General features: G+C 43.0%; 1 protein-coding gene across 1 annotated transcript in view; it reads left to right on the forward strand.

The window, feature by feature from the left end:
- The window catches only part of MEGF11 (multiple EGF like domains 11), a 334,716-nt gene that overhangs the window by 216,821 nt on the left and 101,219 nt on the right, over positions 1-16,676 (forward strand). The window contains exons 9-10 of the mRNA XM_067555545.1: positions 3,585-3,721; positions 9,365-9,577. Coding sequence (XP_067411646.1) covers positions 3,585-3,721; positions 9,365-9,577 — 350 coding nt within the window. The remainder of the gene's footprint in view (positions 1-3,584; positions 3,722-9,364; positions 9,578-16,676) is intronic.

A 16,676-nucleotide genomic window follows, 5' to 3' on the forward strand; every position in this document is an offset into this window, starting at 1 on the left:
AAGGGGGAATCCAATAGAAATGCTGTGAGTTACAATAACTCGGTGTTTTCTGCTGAGTTTTTATTTTCCCATGTTTTTTTCAACATGACAGCATGCAACCTATTGTATGAAGTATTGCACTGGAAGTGTAGCTTCTAATACTATGATGTACTGGGCATTTTTCACTCCCGTGAATGTGGGTGTTGGTTGGTGGATGCTTCTGGCTCCATCTCAGCCATGTGCAGGTTTCATTTTGTTGTGGTGGTTTTTAAAATGAAATAAACGAATGGGTAGGAAGACCTCTTCTTTACTGCAAAATTGTAATACTTGTAAAAAAAATTGTAATAATTGTAATTGGGAAACTATATTAAAAGCCCAAGAGTTTGGGAACTTCAAAAATAAACTTTGCTGATTAGATGCGTAAACCACAGAAAACTTTTGATCGTCCACAGAGGGACATTTTTTGTTCCCTTAGCACACATTAATGCAAAAATTATGCCTGAAGATTCATTTGGCTCTGGGGGTAGATCTCAGAGCATTACTTTCTTATTGTTTATTGATATAAATCCTGTTCTTTTTGAGACATGAAGTGAAAATGCATTTATCAAGATAAATGGATACCTGCATTTCCAAATATATAGTATTGCTTCTTACTTTAGCCCAGAGAGAGATGTTTGTTACAGTGAAATCTGACAGTTCTTGAATTGAGGCCAAAACGTCTGTTTTATAGACAGGGAGCCATCTATCAGTAGGTTGAGAAAGGCTTGAGGTATCTGTTTTTATGGTTAGAGAGAGGGGCAACCTTTCCATTTCAGGTTTGTTGGTATTACAGAACTTCCCAAGCTGTTGAACTTGGGCCATGGAGGAGGAGCTGTAACCATTAATATCCTCATTTGTGATGTTCTGTTTTTCATAAGAACAGCCATATTGGGTCAGACCAATGATCCATCTAGCCCAGTATCCTGTCTTCTGACAGTGGTCAATGCCAGGTGCTTCAGAAGGAATTAACAGAACAGGTAATCATCAAGTGATCCATCTGGTTGCCTGTTCCCAGCTTCTGGAAGACAGCAATCCATACCCATCCTGGCTAATAGCCATTGATGGACCCATCCTCCATGAACGTATCTAGTTCTTTTTGGAACCCCGTTATAGTCATGGCCTTCGCAACATTCTCTGGCAAGGAGTTCCACAGGTTGGCAGTGCACTGTGTGAAGAAATACTTCCTTTTGTTCGTTTTCAACTTGCTGCCTATTAATTTTATTTGGTGACCCCTAGTTCTTGTGTTTTAGAAGGAGTAAATAAAACTGTCTCATTTACTTTCTCCACACCAGTCATTTCCAAGCTGAAAAGTCTGTCTTATTAATCTCTCCTCATATGGAAGCTGTTCCATACCCCTAATCATTTGTGTTGCCCTTTTCTGTATCTTCTCCAGTTCCAATATATCTTTTTTCAGATGGGGTGACCAGGTCTGCACGCAGTATTCAAGATGTGGGTGCACATTTTTATGTAAAATGTATTTAATATGTGCTTTGTTCAAAACTCGGAGCCCCTGGTACTTGATTGGGGAAATGAGGCTTCACAGAGACACCCCCCACTCAAAAGTTAAAGGAAAATCCCCACCGCTTTTCTGTCAAATGTTGTAGGTGGTGTGGATAGTGACTCCAATACTTAAGGTTTCCCAACTCTTTCCATTCTAAGATCCTGCCTCAGTTGCTTATAACTATGTCAAACTTTAATGGTTTAGGCTGAAATTTTGCATGCCAGGCATCTGCCTCAGGCAGAGGTTAAGGGAAAATATGTTGTTTTGCCCATGTTAAGGACTTACAGCCTTTTAGTTGTGGAGCTCTAGCGCCTCCATGCTTTAGAGCAGGGGTTTGAAATTTGGCAGGGGCATAGCCCTGGAGTTATGAATGTGCCTTTTGCCAACCCTAGGAAAACCTGCACCAATTTGGCAACATGATGAGTCTCTGAAAATCTCAATTAGCACATCCTCAGTAGAGACTTGTTAACATTTGGCAGCTAAATTGTCCCAAGACGCGATCTACGCTGAGTATGTGCTATCCTAAGGCTGCATGGGCGGAGCAGGACTTTCACTGCAATTGCTCCTTCTGGCTGTCAGGGTGTTGTTGTGGTGCTTAGCACTGGAACTGGTAGCAGGGAGGCTGTCTCTCCTCGACTTTCAGCTCTTCCTCCGCTGCTGCCCAGACAGCATAGAGAAGGAGGGAGGAGAACAAAGGGATGGGAGAAGCTGAGGAATGGGGGACCAGGACATGGAGCCAAGGGATGGGATCGGGACTGGGATATGGAGGGCCCAGATAGGCATATGGGTTTAGTGGTGGCCTGATGCCCCTGAATGAGTTGTTGAGTTGTGATGGGACTATTTTTCCCTCCCCATCGATTTCAGTGGGAAAAGCATTCTGAACTGACTGTTGTTTGTAGGTTTAAAACTTCCGGGTGACAAGGGACTGCAGGAGCATTTTTTAAACTAACGTGTTTTCGTTTATAGGCTGCTGGGGTTTGGGGTTTGTACCTGGTACTCGACTGTCTGCTGGATAACGCTCAGTCTGTCGAAAAGCCAGGCTGCAAGAGTAGGCATTCAGGGACATAATGAAGTGTCAGGTTGAGGACTGTCCATAGAATTAAGGGCCCACTCATGTATTACATAATTTGTGTGTTTGTTCAGTGGGAGGGAGGATTTTGAAAACCACCTCAGAATATTGTACGTTATTTATGGACAGCCCCATAAGTAGTCATTGCTTATGCAGGTTGTTTTAGAGGGATTGTCTCCTCCGGCGGCAAGGTTGGAGGCTAGCAGAGAAGTAATTTGGGGCACGGCTCTGTAACTGTTCAGATGAACATCAGTGAGAGATCCAGTTCTACCTCCATGGATCTTGGTTTGTCCATGCAGAGAGCCACCAGTTGACATGCCACCCATCAAATATTGGGCATCGCAGTCCTGTTAGCAGGCCCCCATGCTCTCTGCCCACATGGCTGCAGGGACAGAGCAGGGGTTTTTCTTCTCCTGGCCATCAGGCGCCTGCAGTAGTGGTGGTCCTAGGCAGCCAGATGACCTCTGCATCCTGTCTGGCTGCTCTTTACTGCCCCGGCTGGTTTGCAGCCAGCATAGTGCCCCTGGGTTAGAGGAGGAGGCAGGAGGCACCTACTGTCTTAGTGCCTTGCGGCAGGGAAGGTGAAGGGCCAATGGAAAGGAGCAGGATAGGGGCAGGAGTGGTGGAGTGGCCAGGGGTTGAAAGGCAGGACAGGATGAAGCCAGCTGCCTCTGGCAAGCCTCCCACCTCTGCGGGACACAGATGACCTATCATTCTTGCCACCCACTTCAGCTGTTGCCATTGCTTGGGGAAACCAAGCGACTTTTCACCAGAGAGACAAGTCGCACATGGAGGGATGGAAGGCAGGAGTTAATTCTGGGAGGCAGAATTTTTAGGCTTGTCTTGAGCGTATCTTAAACCATCTCCACAAGAAACATTGCGTGCACGCTTAGATCAAGGTGTAGCAAGACAGACAAATAAATAGACAAACCACAAATAAAAGCTCAGAATGTTGCAACTCTTCACTGAAATACACCTCTTTCTGCACCTCCTTAGGGCTTTGTATGCGCACAGCCGTGCTCTTCCGGAACATTTGGAATTAACTGCAGCCAGGATTGTCCATGCCATAATGGAGGACAGTGTGATCATGTGACAGGAAAATGCCTGTGTACAGCTGGCTATATGGGAGACAGGTAATAAAACCCATTGCTCTTCAATACTCATCTTAGACAATCTTGCTCTCTCTGAAAAAAAGTGTTACATTTCAATTGCTGCAATTAGGTGTCTCTTCCTAGAGCAGTTCAGGTTTTATAAATGTGTCTTTATTACTTTTTACTGGCCCTGTTCGCTGTTTGGTTTCTTTGTTTAATGTAACTTTTAAAAAATTTAATGGATTACATTAAATATAGGTATTTACAGTGACAATTTTAATAGAAAGCATTACATGTTTACAAGATATGTTGTAAACGAGCCATATTTATACAAATTAATATCCTCAAGAGTAAGCAATGCAGCAGTTTAATACATTTCTCCCTTCCCATCTGGATTCTGCAGTCTCTGACACCAGCAATAAGTGACGAATCCTCAACATTTATAAATTAGGTCAGGGGTTCTCAAATTGGGTGTTGTGACCCCTCAGGGGATAGCGAGGTTATTAAGGGGGGTGAGGGGGTCATGAGCTGTCAGCCCCCGTGCACGTCAGTAAGGATGGCATGCTATGGTGGGGTTCATCACTTCTGTGTATGGGGGGGGGAGAGGGGAATCAGACTGATGCATTTTCAAAGAGGGTCCCAGCAAAAAAGGTTTGAGAACCCCTGAATTAGGGGTTCAGGTTTAATTTGATCAGATAAGAGGATATTGTTTTACAAGGCTGTCTCGGATTAAGCAACTTCACTAAAAATAGAGAGAGTGCCTATGCCTCACTTAAGTCCATCCTAAGTGATAGCGTGCTGAATTTTATCCCTTGTGCATAAGAAAGTTTACAGTTTGTTGGAGTGTCTTATGTCCTTTCCTCTTTGTTTATATAACTGTCAGCTGTTCAAAAGACACCAGCAAACCAGCCCTAAATGCTGCTACATTGAAATTTAGAAGGCCATTCTGCTGTGTTGCAACAGTGCAACTTCTGTGGAAATCAGGTGTCTTCATGTAACTGACACCAATATTTGCTTTGGGAAATGTGTCAAATCAGCAGCTGCTGCTAGGTAAAGCAGATGGAAATAGAAGTCATTCTAGGGAATTTTGCTTTAAGGAAAATCCCCCACGGTTAGAGCAGTACCCTTTACAAAGCAGGGGGTTGGGACCTCTCTGGCATAAAGCCAGTGCCCCTTTAATTTGGGGGAGCTTTAAATATCAGGGCTAATCTTTTCTTTAACTTTCTTTTTATTATGGAGATCGCTTTCAAATGAAAAGTGATCGCCAGGACTGAACATCTGTCATGGTCATTGTGCCTACAATCAGAGGCTCTTCGCATCCTGGGCCACAGCTACAAAGGGCCTATGGCTCTGGGTCCCCTGGTTGGTTTGCAAGTCCTGGGTCAGTTTCTGTCCGTAGGAGAATCAACAGTGCTAGAGCTGTCATGAGCTCCCAGCCAGCAGCCTACAGCTGGCCCCGCTCCTTCACTCAGCTGCCAGTACAGCCCCCAGCCAGGAGGATGGTGCAGCAAAGGATCTGGCTCTGCTCCAGGGAGCTGACACAAGGAGTTGAGAAATAAAGGGAACTGCCCCCCAATGCACGCACAGTGCATGCAGCAGCAGGAGCAGAAACCGTCCCTCAGGGGTCGGGAAGAGGCAACAGCAACTAGAGGGCGAAGGAAGAAGGGGTCGAGTTTGCCCATGCTCTCAACAGCAGAGGCAACAGTCCACAGAGCCAGGGAATGGAAGGGGGAAATCCAGCAATGGGAGGGGGCCCAGGAGGAAGCACAGGTTGAGCTTTAGAGGGGTCAGCAGTGTAGCATGGGGTGGAGAGTGGGAGAAAAGATGCAGGCCTCAATGGGGAAAAGGAAATAGGGGGTTCTCAGAGCAGGATGCAGTGTGAGGCGGGGGGAGAAATAAGAGGGATGTGGCCCCTGGAAGGAAATGGGACTTCAGAGAAGAGAGAGGAAATAATAGGGGCCAGCGGGGGGAAGGGGGAGGTGTGTGTAAAGGTGTGTAATGGTGAAAAATGGGCAAGCAAGGGAGATAGAGAGGTGTGAATACAGGCCCTGATCCAAGCAAAGCATCTAAGCAAGTAGGCCCTGAAGGAACAGCTCACATGCTTACATCATGTGCTGGACTGGATCTATGAGGAGCAAAATAGACACAAAGGACAGAAGGAAATGAGAGTATACCAAAGGGCAGCAGGGAATAGGAGTAGAATAAGAGGAAAGGAGAGTTAACTGTTTTCAAACCCAATTATGCATAGAGTCCCGCACTCAACTTCTCTAATACCAACGGGGGCTGGAGGCAGCCTGATTTCCACCATCTATTTAAAAGACTCTTCAGTTTAGATGAACCCCAGAAAGTTTATAGGAAGCACAAAGACTAATCTTATCCGCCTTAAAAGATGGCGTGTAAAGTCCTGGCCCCACTGAAATCATTAAGAGTTCTACAATTGACTTCAGTGGGGCAGGATTTCACCTGTAAAGATTTGTTCTTTAAGTCTGTACATTTCTTTTACCTGGCGTTAACTACAACTAGTTAAGTCCCATTGACTTTAACGGCAGTGGGAGCAGACTCAGTATTTAACAGTAACCTAAATTACTTTCCCTATTAATGCTATGCATTTCACTCATCTTGGACGATGGATCAAACTAGTCAGATTCAGTTTAGGGCTATAGTCCATTTTGCTTTCCGGGTCTCGTATACTACCTTAATGCTACAATAAATGTTGCAACCACAGCAGGGGAATGTTGTTTCCAAACGAAACAATATTTTCTTTGGCATTTTTTTTTTTAAATCAGAACATTCCTATTGGTACTAGATAGTGTAAAATTGTTTTTACAATATCTTGATTATCTACCAATGTCCCTTTTAATTGTCAGTAAATAACCAAATACAGTCTGTAGTCCTGTAAGACAGATAATGACATATAGTTAGATAAATATTTGTGGACTTAGCCTAGGCACAAAGGTCTGTAGAAGTGTAATTGTCACTTTTTGTTCACTCCCTGCTTCCTGGGAAGTGGGACCATACTACTTACCTACAGTAAATTGACAAGCACTATTGATAGTCTCAGATAGCTTTGTGCTGAAGTAAAATGACTTGAGCACCCATGTAAATGTCTGTATTGTAAATTATTTGAATGAAATAATAGCAAAAACTCAACTGGATGCTGGAAATAAAAGAGTGAAAATTCTATGGCTGACCAAAAAAAAAAGTGAACCTAGCATTTTAGCTGGGTTTTCCATCTTGCCATTGAGCCGATAGATTGAATCTTAATAGGATAAATACTACATTTGTTACGATAGAAGAAGCAAACCTATTCTCTTGTTTTTTGTTTGTATAAATATTTCATAGCTATGAATACAGTGTTCTCCACAGTTTTTAAACTATATTTCATATGGCATATAACTTTTGTCTGTTGTACAAAAATGTGATCATTGTAAAGAAAACGGAGGCATTATTCTTCCTTAAGAACCATGCCTAGAACTAATAATGGAAAATAACGTAGGTGCTTGTAATATTTTCTTCTGTTAAACAGGCTGCCTTATGTTTAATATTTTGTGAAATTGCTTCCATTAATTCTACAGGTGACAGTCATATTATCCCAGCCCAAATAATTGTAGAACGTATTAAAGTTCAGTAGATATTATAATGCTAGTCTCCCCAGATAGTCAGAAAGCAATGTAAATTAAACAAGAAACACAACTAGGGCTTAGCAGCTTATTTTGTAATTTAATTGAGCAATGTATCTGGTTGTTAATGGTGTTATGGACACATTAGATTGATATGTTGCTAAGGAAGGATGTTTCAGTAGAAAGCTAATTCCTGCTGTGATTATCCTTATGTTCCAGAGGAATTGTTATTGGTATTCTTCGTATAAAATTCATTAGCAGTAGCTGCTTGAACTCCAAATAAATAAGTTGGTTAAATGGTTGGTAGAAAATGGCTAATTATGTAAATGGATTAGGTCATCAATATTTCATTTCCAGATGCTTTTTCCCCTTCTATGTAATGCTTTATCTTCTATAAATATAGAATAATATAGTGCACCATTGACTATATATTCACCTTGTTGAGTACTGTAGTCTCGCCTGCTCACTAATAAAGCTGCATGTGACAATGGAAACATAAGACATCTTAACATGTTCATTGCATTTCATTTGTTTTAAGTGTTTCAGTCCTATTCCCATCATTCCTTGTTGGCTATTACTCTGCAGTTGGACTACACTGAAGACTGCAAAGCCAGCAGCCGTAGTCAACTCTTAGAACTCATTCACTGCCATTTTTTCCACATGTTCCTCTAACTTTGAAATCCAAATCAGCTTCTGAACTTGAACAATGCAACTACAGCTATGCTGAAATATGCTGCAATTAAATCACTAGCTAGGCATTTTTACTTTACTTTGTTTATTTTTAGTAAAACATCTTCATCTGAGGCTGCAACAGTGATTTCTCTTATATGCTGAGTGTTTTCATTTCAATTTGCAGGCTTGCACTGCACCTTAATCTTTTACATAATAACTCTCACATGCCAGCTGTGAAATGACCTGCAAAAAGGCATTCAACACTCACCTCTCTCCACTGCATTTATAGTATACATTTTAATCAATGCATAGGATTAAATTAATGCTGATAGGCAATTTCCAATATCTGGTATCCGTGAGATAAGGGAATTGTTTGGGGTTATTTTTTAACTAACAAAGCATAGCTGTGCTTCCTGGTGGATAATGTAAACTGAGGTACCAACACCTTGTAAGATTCTAAAACCATCAGGTTGCACTAGGCACAGAAACAGTTCCATATTCTAGGACTTTTATTGGCCTTTTCAACTAGGAAATGTCATGATCTCTTGGATTGCTTTGCACAGCACAGTGAAACAGACTATTTGGAACATATTGCCCCAAGATTTCATAAAGCATCCAGTAAGGAAATATTTGAAATATTACTGGAAAGGTTCAATCAAAACCAATCTGTGTATACTGATCATGGGGTTCTGTTTTTGTCCGTATCGTGTATTACAAACGTTGGTAATTCTGGAGAAGGAACTACATTGAGGGTGAAAACTGTCTGAGTTTTTGTGCTAGTGACCATCCCTGTAGTAATAAATGAAAAGAGGATTTTAGATTCAAACTACTGAAGATACACAGTAAAACACAAACGACCAGATTCACTGTTGGTATAAAACAGGTGCAACTGTAGCATAAAGGGAAAATAAAATCATTCTTTGTTATAGCACATTCTTCTTAATATTGCTTAATTGTTCATGCTTATTTTTCAGCCCTCATTAGCATTCTGAGTGTATGGTACAAATTTAAGGAAGTGTGTACTACTTTTAAAATTAGGAGAACGCAAATATAGATGAGTTTCTTTCAAGATAGTAGCTAATTGTGTATCAAATTGTTCATGCTTTCTGAATATAATTATTGAGGAAGTGATAGCACAGTCATTTTGTTAACACTAGTGTAAATACTGTAAAATGTAATTGGACAGAGATTAAATACACTTTAGGTTAGCAGCAATTTACATGTCCAAGATAACACATCACCTCAATGATTTCATTTGCTTAATACATTATTTAAATAAATGAGGTATGATTTTATGCTTAATATATCAGCAAATACATTCCCTTGGTACAGCCATGAATGGACTAGCCTGCTTAGCATTTGGCTTCATCAGATCTCTCATATTTCTTTTCAGGTGTCAAGAGGAGTGTCCTGTTGGGACATACGGCTTTCAATGCACTCAAAAATGTGACTGTCAAAATGGTGCAAAGTGTTACCACGTAAATGGAGCGTGTATGTGCAACCCTGGGTTTAAAGGAATTCATTGCCAAGAAAGAATGTGTACAGAAGGGTTTTATGGCCTAAAATGCCACAAGAAATGTCCTTGTAATATTACCAACACTCTCAGGTATGCACATCATACTTTCTACTAGTAGAGGGACTAGTAGCTATAAGAAAGAAAGCACTGTGGAAAAAATCTGTATTTGACTCCATCCCTTTCTTCTAACGGTTTTCTTTAGGGCCCAGTCCAACTCCTCTGAATTATTTCCTTTGATTTGAGTGACTACAGGTTTGGACCTTAGGCCCCAGTTCAGCACAAGACTTAAGTGCATGCCTGACTTTTGGAAGATGAGTAATCCTATTGAAGTCCTGAACATTTTCATCTATGGCTTAGTACACACTTAACGGGAAATTTGGCGGCAGTCAATGGGCGTTACGCAAGCTACACAGAGTAACTTGAGTAACTCCCATCGACTTCCTAACTTCCCTTTAATGCACTGTCTCCACGGTGCTGCGCTGACGGGAAATGTGTTCCCGTCGACACAGCGCTATGCCTTTTGAGGAGGTTGTTTAATTGAATCGACTTCCAGATCGATTGAGCAGGTCTTCACTGCCGCTCTATTGATCCGGATAGATCGATCTGACGGTGGCGAATTTGTGTGTACATACTCTATGTCCTGATCCTGTAACCCTGACTCATGTAAATCAGGATTACTCACACAAGTAAAGGCTGTAATATGAGGCCCTTTGTGAATATGTCTATCCCTTGTATTTGTCACCTAGAGCATCAAAAGGATAAAAACTTTGACAAGATAGGCTGGATGAATACTTAATTTTTAAATTGTTTCAGAAAAATATGTGGTCTAACTTTTTTGTTGTTTTTTAAAAAAACATCTGAGAGAAGTTCAAAACCAGAGAGATTTTACTAACCTCCATCTCTCAGACTTGGTTTGTGACATGGAATTTCTTGTTGAGTCTACTCACTCCAAACACACTTGCAAAATGAAATGTAATTTGTTTCATCTTATGTCTCATGGCAAATTACCTTGTTGAAAACACTTGAGGCAGATGTATAAATAGACCTAAATCAATATCCCCCAGTCACTTTCCAGCACTCTAATGAAGTCAACATTGTCAAAGTAGACTTATCTCCCCTTCTCATATGTGCCTATTTTTGCTCTTCGTTTAGTATGTGCATGTGTAAAATATTCAGGAAAATAATTATCAGGAAAGGGTACCTGAAATGGAATAAACCTCATTGAAAAGGTCAGATCTTAATTTTGTATTCCTTTTTGCTTCTTTTAGGACCCAATCCTGTGAGGTTCTGATCACTAAATTCCTGCAAGATGCTGAGTGGCTGTAGCTCCCATTTGATTTCAGTGGGAATTACTGAACACCTAGCAGGAAGTGTTCAACACCCTACAGAATAGGGCTCTAAATCTGCCAGACTAGCGCCATCGTTTGTTGACACCTTTCTACCAGGCAACAAAGATAATGTAGGGATTTGGACCGCTAAATGAAAGGCATTTATTTTACTCTCCCTCCTGCTCTGATTCCTGATTTCTCCATCCCTTACTGTTAAACATTCACAGTCAGGCCAGGGTTTTGCAGGTTTCATAGAGAGGTAGGGATAATTAATGCTCAAGCAAATATGCCCTTAATATGGACATCCTTCAGTTTTAAACCAGACTGGTGGGGACCTGACTGCTGCTGACAGACAGACCTGCAGTCTTGCAGCCTGTTAAAACATAAATACCTACTCCTTAATTATGTATGCAAGCGGCACAACTTAATTCTTGCATGCACACAAAAATACTTCAGTCAAATCTGCTCCTGTGTTTGAGACAGACTGTTTTCAAGACAGACTGATGCCATCGGGTGATCTTTCATGTGAAATAGCTCAATTGTGAGTGTTAAGACATTGCGACAGTGAGATTTGGTGCTTTTACTTTAGCAACTATGTTTAAAAACCCCATCATTCTGATCAGAACAACAATTACAGGTGTGCTCCCGAGTGAAATAGTTGATTACACTGTATGTTTTGCCAATGGTTTACCTCTGAGGAGACTGTACCTTGTAAGACCAGGCTCACACTGTTCACAAGTATTTAATATCACATAATGGAAACCACTGCAGTGAATAAGAGTGCTAGGAGTGTGTAGCTGAGAGTTATACACTGCAGGTTAAGGCCAGATCCTTATTCAGAGGAGGGCTGAGTGTAGTATAGTGAGGCAGAACAGCCTGCAAAGTTGCAGGCCCAGCTTGATTGCTGTTGGTTCAGTTGCTGGCTGGAATTGCTAGGGTGACTCACTGGGAGGAAGATGAAGGACTCAGCCAAGAATGTAAGAAAGATGAGCACACCCTGAGGGACTAGAAAAGAAGATCCTTTTTGGGTGGCTGGTTGGGCTGGCTGGAAGAACCTTCCTTGAGTGGTGATGGGCTAGGATGAACGGTGTGCTAAGGGGGGTTAGGGCATATGGTTTTTTTTTTTAGAAAGACTCAAAATGTTGGTGGATTGAGGCCTCTCTTAGCTTTGATCCCCCTGTAACAGGTACTTACTTTCTACAGCTGATCTGCTCTTGGTTGCTGCCCGGCCAGTGCTTTCTATGCCTTTCCTTCCATCTCTGCCCCATCAGCTTTACTTGCAGCATCGTCTGCTCAAGATGGTATCTTGCTCTCCTTAATAAATGAGTCTAGTCTCGCCATTGATAAAATCTGTCTTTTTCCTGCATCTTATCACCGCTGTTGTGGAACAAAGAGATATCAGCAAGCTATAGATCTGTAAATGTTCTTTCATTCATCCATGATATTTCAGCCTTCCACTTTTCAATGAACTCTACAGAATCCTGTCAATTTCTGAGCCAAGGAGTGTCTGAGCTGATAGGAAATGACCTTCTCCAAAGACACTCCATATTCTGAACAAATCTTTGTACAGATTTTCTACTTGGTTCCGCATAGTACATTTCTTACCCAGATTTTATCTCTTCTGGGGCTGCTGGCTTCCAAAATGACTCAATTTCTGACAGCCATCTGCTCTCCAAAAATGCCATTTAAAGCTGATGGCTAGTTTGTTTTGAGACCTTAACTACCTGGGATAATGTTATTAACCACTGGATAGAATGAGTGGGAGAGGCCTGTTTCTTTTTCTGTCAATGGTTTTCTCCTGTGCAGCCCTTGAACAACTAGCTTAAACTGCGACGGGGGGGTGGCGGGGGCCATGACACAATCTGAAGTACAAGATCAGCTTCAATGTTTCCAAAGAGTCATAGATTATAAAGCCTGAAGGGACCGTTACGATCACCTAGTCTGGCCTCTGCATAAGAAAGCCCAGTAATTCCTGCACCAAGGCATTCTGAGAACTTCTGTACAGGGTTTCAACCAATCCCACCATTAAACACTAAGGCCTAGATTGTGACTTGGAACTACACACCCTAGGAGGCAGAGGAATATAAAGGTGTAACAACCCCCGCTCCTGTCCTATGTCTACCTGGACACTGAGACCAGGTGTGCAAGGGTACGAAGGTTTTACTTCCTTATGCCCAGGAGAAGGGAGAAATCTTGGCTTCATCTCCCCAACTTGCTGGCCAGTGTGGCTCAGCCAGTATCAGGGGTTAGCAATTTACTGCTGGGATTGGCCAGCAGCAAACGTTTTTCCCACCAGCAAAGATAGAGCAAGAAGGAAACTGGGACCCCTTGAGCTATGACTTCTTTCCTGGGTCACTCCTGGGGCATCAAAGTTATGCTCTGCCTCTTACTTGGAGCTGTGTTGTTGTGACAAAACCGCCTGGGAGCAAGTGAGACTCCAGCAGAGGGAGTCGTTTTTTGCCCTAATAGTGGATACTGTCATCAGGACTGACCTCTGCGGAACTTTCCCTGTGACCTTTTCCCTTGGACCTCGGGCCATGTTGCACTTGAATGGGATTGGGCTTCAGGACGGTGATTACATCTGTTATTGACGAGAGAGCTAGGCTAGGGAGCTAAAAGAATGGCCCTGTTGTCTTGTTCCCACTGTGCCTCATTAAGGGTATGTCTGATGGCTATCACAGAGTGTGGAGATTTACCCGAGCTAGCTTTAATCTCGCTATCTTGGGTGCTGGAGCAGGGAAGCTGTGGCTGTCATGCTTCAGCCCACACGTACGAGCCCACCTGGAACCCTGAGTTATTACTTGTGTGCCTAACCCAGGCTGATGCCCATGCTTCTGTGACTTCCCTGCTGTGGTGCCCAGCCTAGCTAGATTAATGCTAGCTGGGGTTTGTCTACACGAGCAGCTGTCGCACTCCATGACAGCCATGTACACATACCCTAAAAGCAAGAGAGGGCATTTCTTAAATGAGAGGTAGGTGGAGGGCATCAACAATAGAAAAAAGCATTAAATAATAGGAGTTGGGCTGATGTAAATGATAGCAAAATAATGGAGTGGGGAAATGTGCTACTTTTAAAAGTGCAGGAACGGAGGAGACTGTTGTAAGCTCCGGACTACGCTAACAACCCCAAAGTAGCTCTACTCTCATGCCGGGTCTGAGGGGAGACTACTTCCCATTTCCATTTCTCCCCTTCCCCCAGCCTGGTGCCCGGGACAAGTGTGGCCGTTTGCATTCATTCTATCTATTCCACATCTCTCCTTCCTAATATGTGGGGACATTTTAAGTAATAATATTTGATAAGACTCCGTTTAACATAGAAGCACACATTGTAAAATGTTGCACTAGTGTGAGGGCTAATGAATGTCCCCTTGCTGCTAGGGGTTGAAAAGCAGATGTTAATGAGATTGCTTTCTGTGATTTGTCTTGAGGTTCTTGTGTTCCCTTACCAGCCCATTGGATTATCCATATTAGGAATTGTTTGTGTTTCTTAATTTCAACTTATTGGCTGGCAGGGAGAAATTTCTTTTATATGTTATCCATCAGGCTGCCAGAATGTCATGCAGACAGATGGGCTTGAAGGGAACATTTTCAAAATGGGGAGAGAGGAACCATGCACATATATCTGATTGTTAATGGACTATCTTGTGTCTTACTTTAAAACTTTTATCTCCAGTGTCTAAAGTCTAAAACTGTGTCACCTTGATCTACTGCATGTGGTGAATTAAATTTACTAAATTATATGTATTTAAGTTTAAACATTGATTGGATTTTTACACAATGCTGATACAAAGAAGAAGAAACAGAAAATGAGATTCCAAACGATTTGTTTTTATTACAAGGGGCTTTGTTTAGATTAATATGTAATGCAATTGAATCCATTGGTATAGTTCACAAGTACCAGAATCTCAATAATAATAACTCTTAGTACTTGTATGATGCTATCAATTGTACATCCCAAAGGGCATCATTATTTCATTTTAGAGGTGGAAAATTAATATGCAGAGAGGGTAAGTGACTTGATCTAGGTCATGTGGTAGGTCGGTGTCAGAACCAGGAAGCGAACTCAGGTTTTCTGAGTTGTGGTGTACAGCCAATGTAAGTCTCAAGTTATCCACAAGTAAGGCTGTCCATCAATACAATCTGGCTATCAAAGATTAATGTTATGTTTCAGTGCACTGTATTCTCTATGGGATGTTCACCTACTGTTTCTACTTCCACAGAATATAAAAAAGATACCATAAAGCTCAGTTCTCTGGTAGCAGCACCCTTTAATGGAACATACAGGACATGCCTTTAGAACGGTGTTTCCCAACCTTTTTTGGCTTGAGGGCCACAGGTATGATTTTTACAAACCTGAAGGGCCACCAGTCTCTGCCAGCAGGCCTCCCACCCACGCATGCAGTTTCCCTGCTGCAGCCAGGGGGATGGGAGATCAACGAGGAGGCAGTCTCCTTGCTGAACTCCTTCCATCTGACTGCAGCAGGGAAACTGCATGCGTCCTTTAGCCCCGTGTGTTCCACTGGGGTGCCTAGGCAGTGACTCTCTTGCGCAGGTAGGGGATGGGAGATCAGTGCTCCTCTCCCTCTGGCTCTAGCAGGCACCTCAGCACCTAGGGACCCAGGCAGAGTGCTTTGCCATGCTCCCTGCTACAGCTAGCAGGAGGGGAGAGCTGATCTCCCCTCCCTCTGGCTCCAGCAGGGACCCAGCGCCTATGGACATAGGTGGAGCATTTTTCCGTGCTCCCTGCTACAGCCAGTGGGAGGGGAGCTCTGATCTCCCTTGCCCTTGGCTGGAGCGAGGAGTCTGCACTGGTGTTGTAGCCCCATGGCAACACACTCCACCTGGGTCCTTAGGCAGTGGCTCCCTTCTGCAGCCAGTGGGAGGGGAGCAGCGGGCCACTTTAAAAGACCCGGCGGGCCACTTTTGGCCCGCAGGCCACAGGTTGGGAACCACTGCTTTAGAAGTTCCAGAGAGGTAGCCATGTTAGTCTGTTTTTAGCAAAACAGCGAGAGTCCTGTGGCACCTTAAAGACTAACAAATTTAATTAGGCATAAGCTTTCATGGGCAGAAATCCACTTCGTCGGGTGCAACTGCATTAGAAGAATCCGAAGGAGTACAAGTGCCCGGCCTAAGAAAAAAATAGTCTGATTGCTCTGATATGCTTGGACTTTGGTAGAAAAAACACCCTGGCCCCATAGGGCTGATTATGTGGATCACAGAGTCATAGAATCATACAGTTGGAAGGGACCTCAGGAGGTATCTAGTCCAACCCCCTGCTCAAAGCAGGACCAACCTCAGTTAAATAATCCCAGTGAGGGTTTTGTCAAGCCGCAGCTTAAAAATCTCTAAAGATGGAGATTCCACCACCTCCCTAGGTAACCCATTCCAGTGCTTCATCACCCTCCTAGTGAAAAACTTTTTCCTAATATCCAACCTAGACCTCCCCCCCTGCAACTTGAGACCGTTGCTCCTTGTTCTGTCGTCTGCCACCACTGAGAACAGCCTAGCTCCATCCTCCCTGGAACCCGCTTTCAGGTAGTTAAAGGCTGCTATCAAATCCCCCTCATTCTTCTCTTCTGCAGGCTAAACAAGCCTAGTTCCCTCAGCCTCTCCTCATACGTCTTGTGCTCCAGCCCCCTCATCATTTTTGTTGCCCTCCGCTGGACTCTCTCCAACTTGTCCACATTGTTTCTGTAGTGGGGGGCCCAAAACTGGACACAGTACCCCAAATGTGGCCTCACCAATGCCGAATAGAGGGGAATAATCACTTCCGACGATCTGCTGGCAATGCTCCTATTAATGCAGCCCAATATTCTATTAGCCTTCTTGGCAACCAGGGCACACTGCTGACTCATCCAGCT

Source organism: Emydura macquarii, unplaced genomic scaffold, assembly GCF_026122565.2.
Source record: "Emydura macquarii macquarii isolate MOO-44397 ecotype Brisbane River unplaced genomic scaffold, CSIRO-AGI_Emac_v2 contig_1644, whole genome shotgun sequence".
In the NCBI taxonomy this organism is placed as follows: Eukaryota; Metazoa; Chordata; order Testudines; family Chelidae; genus Emydura; species Emydura macquarii.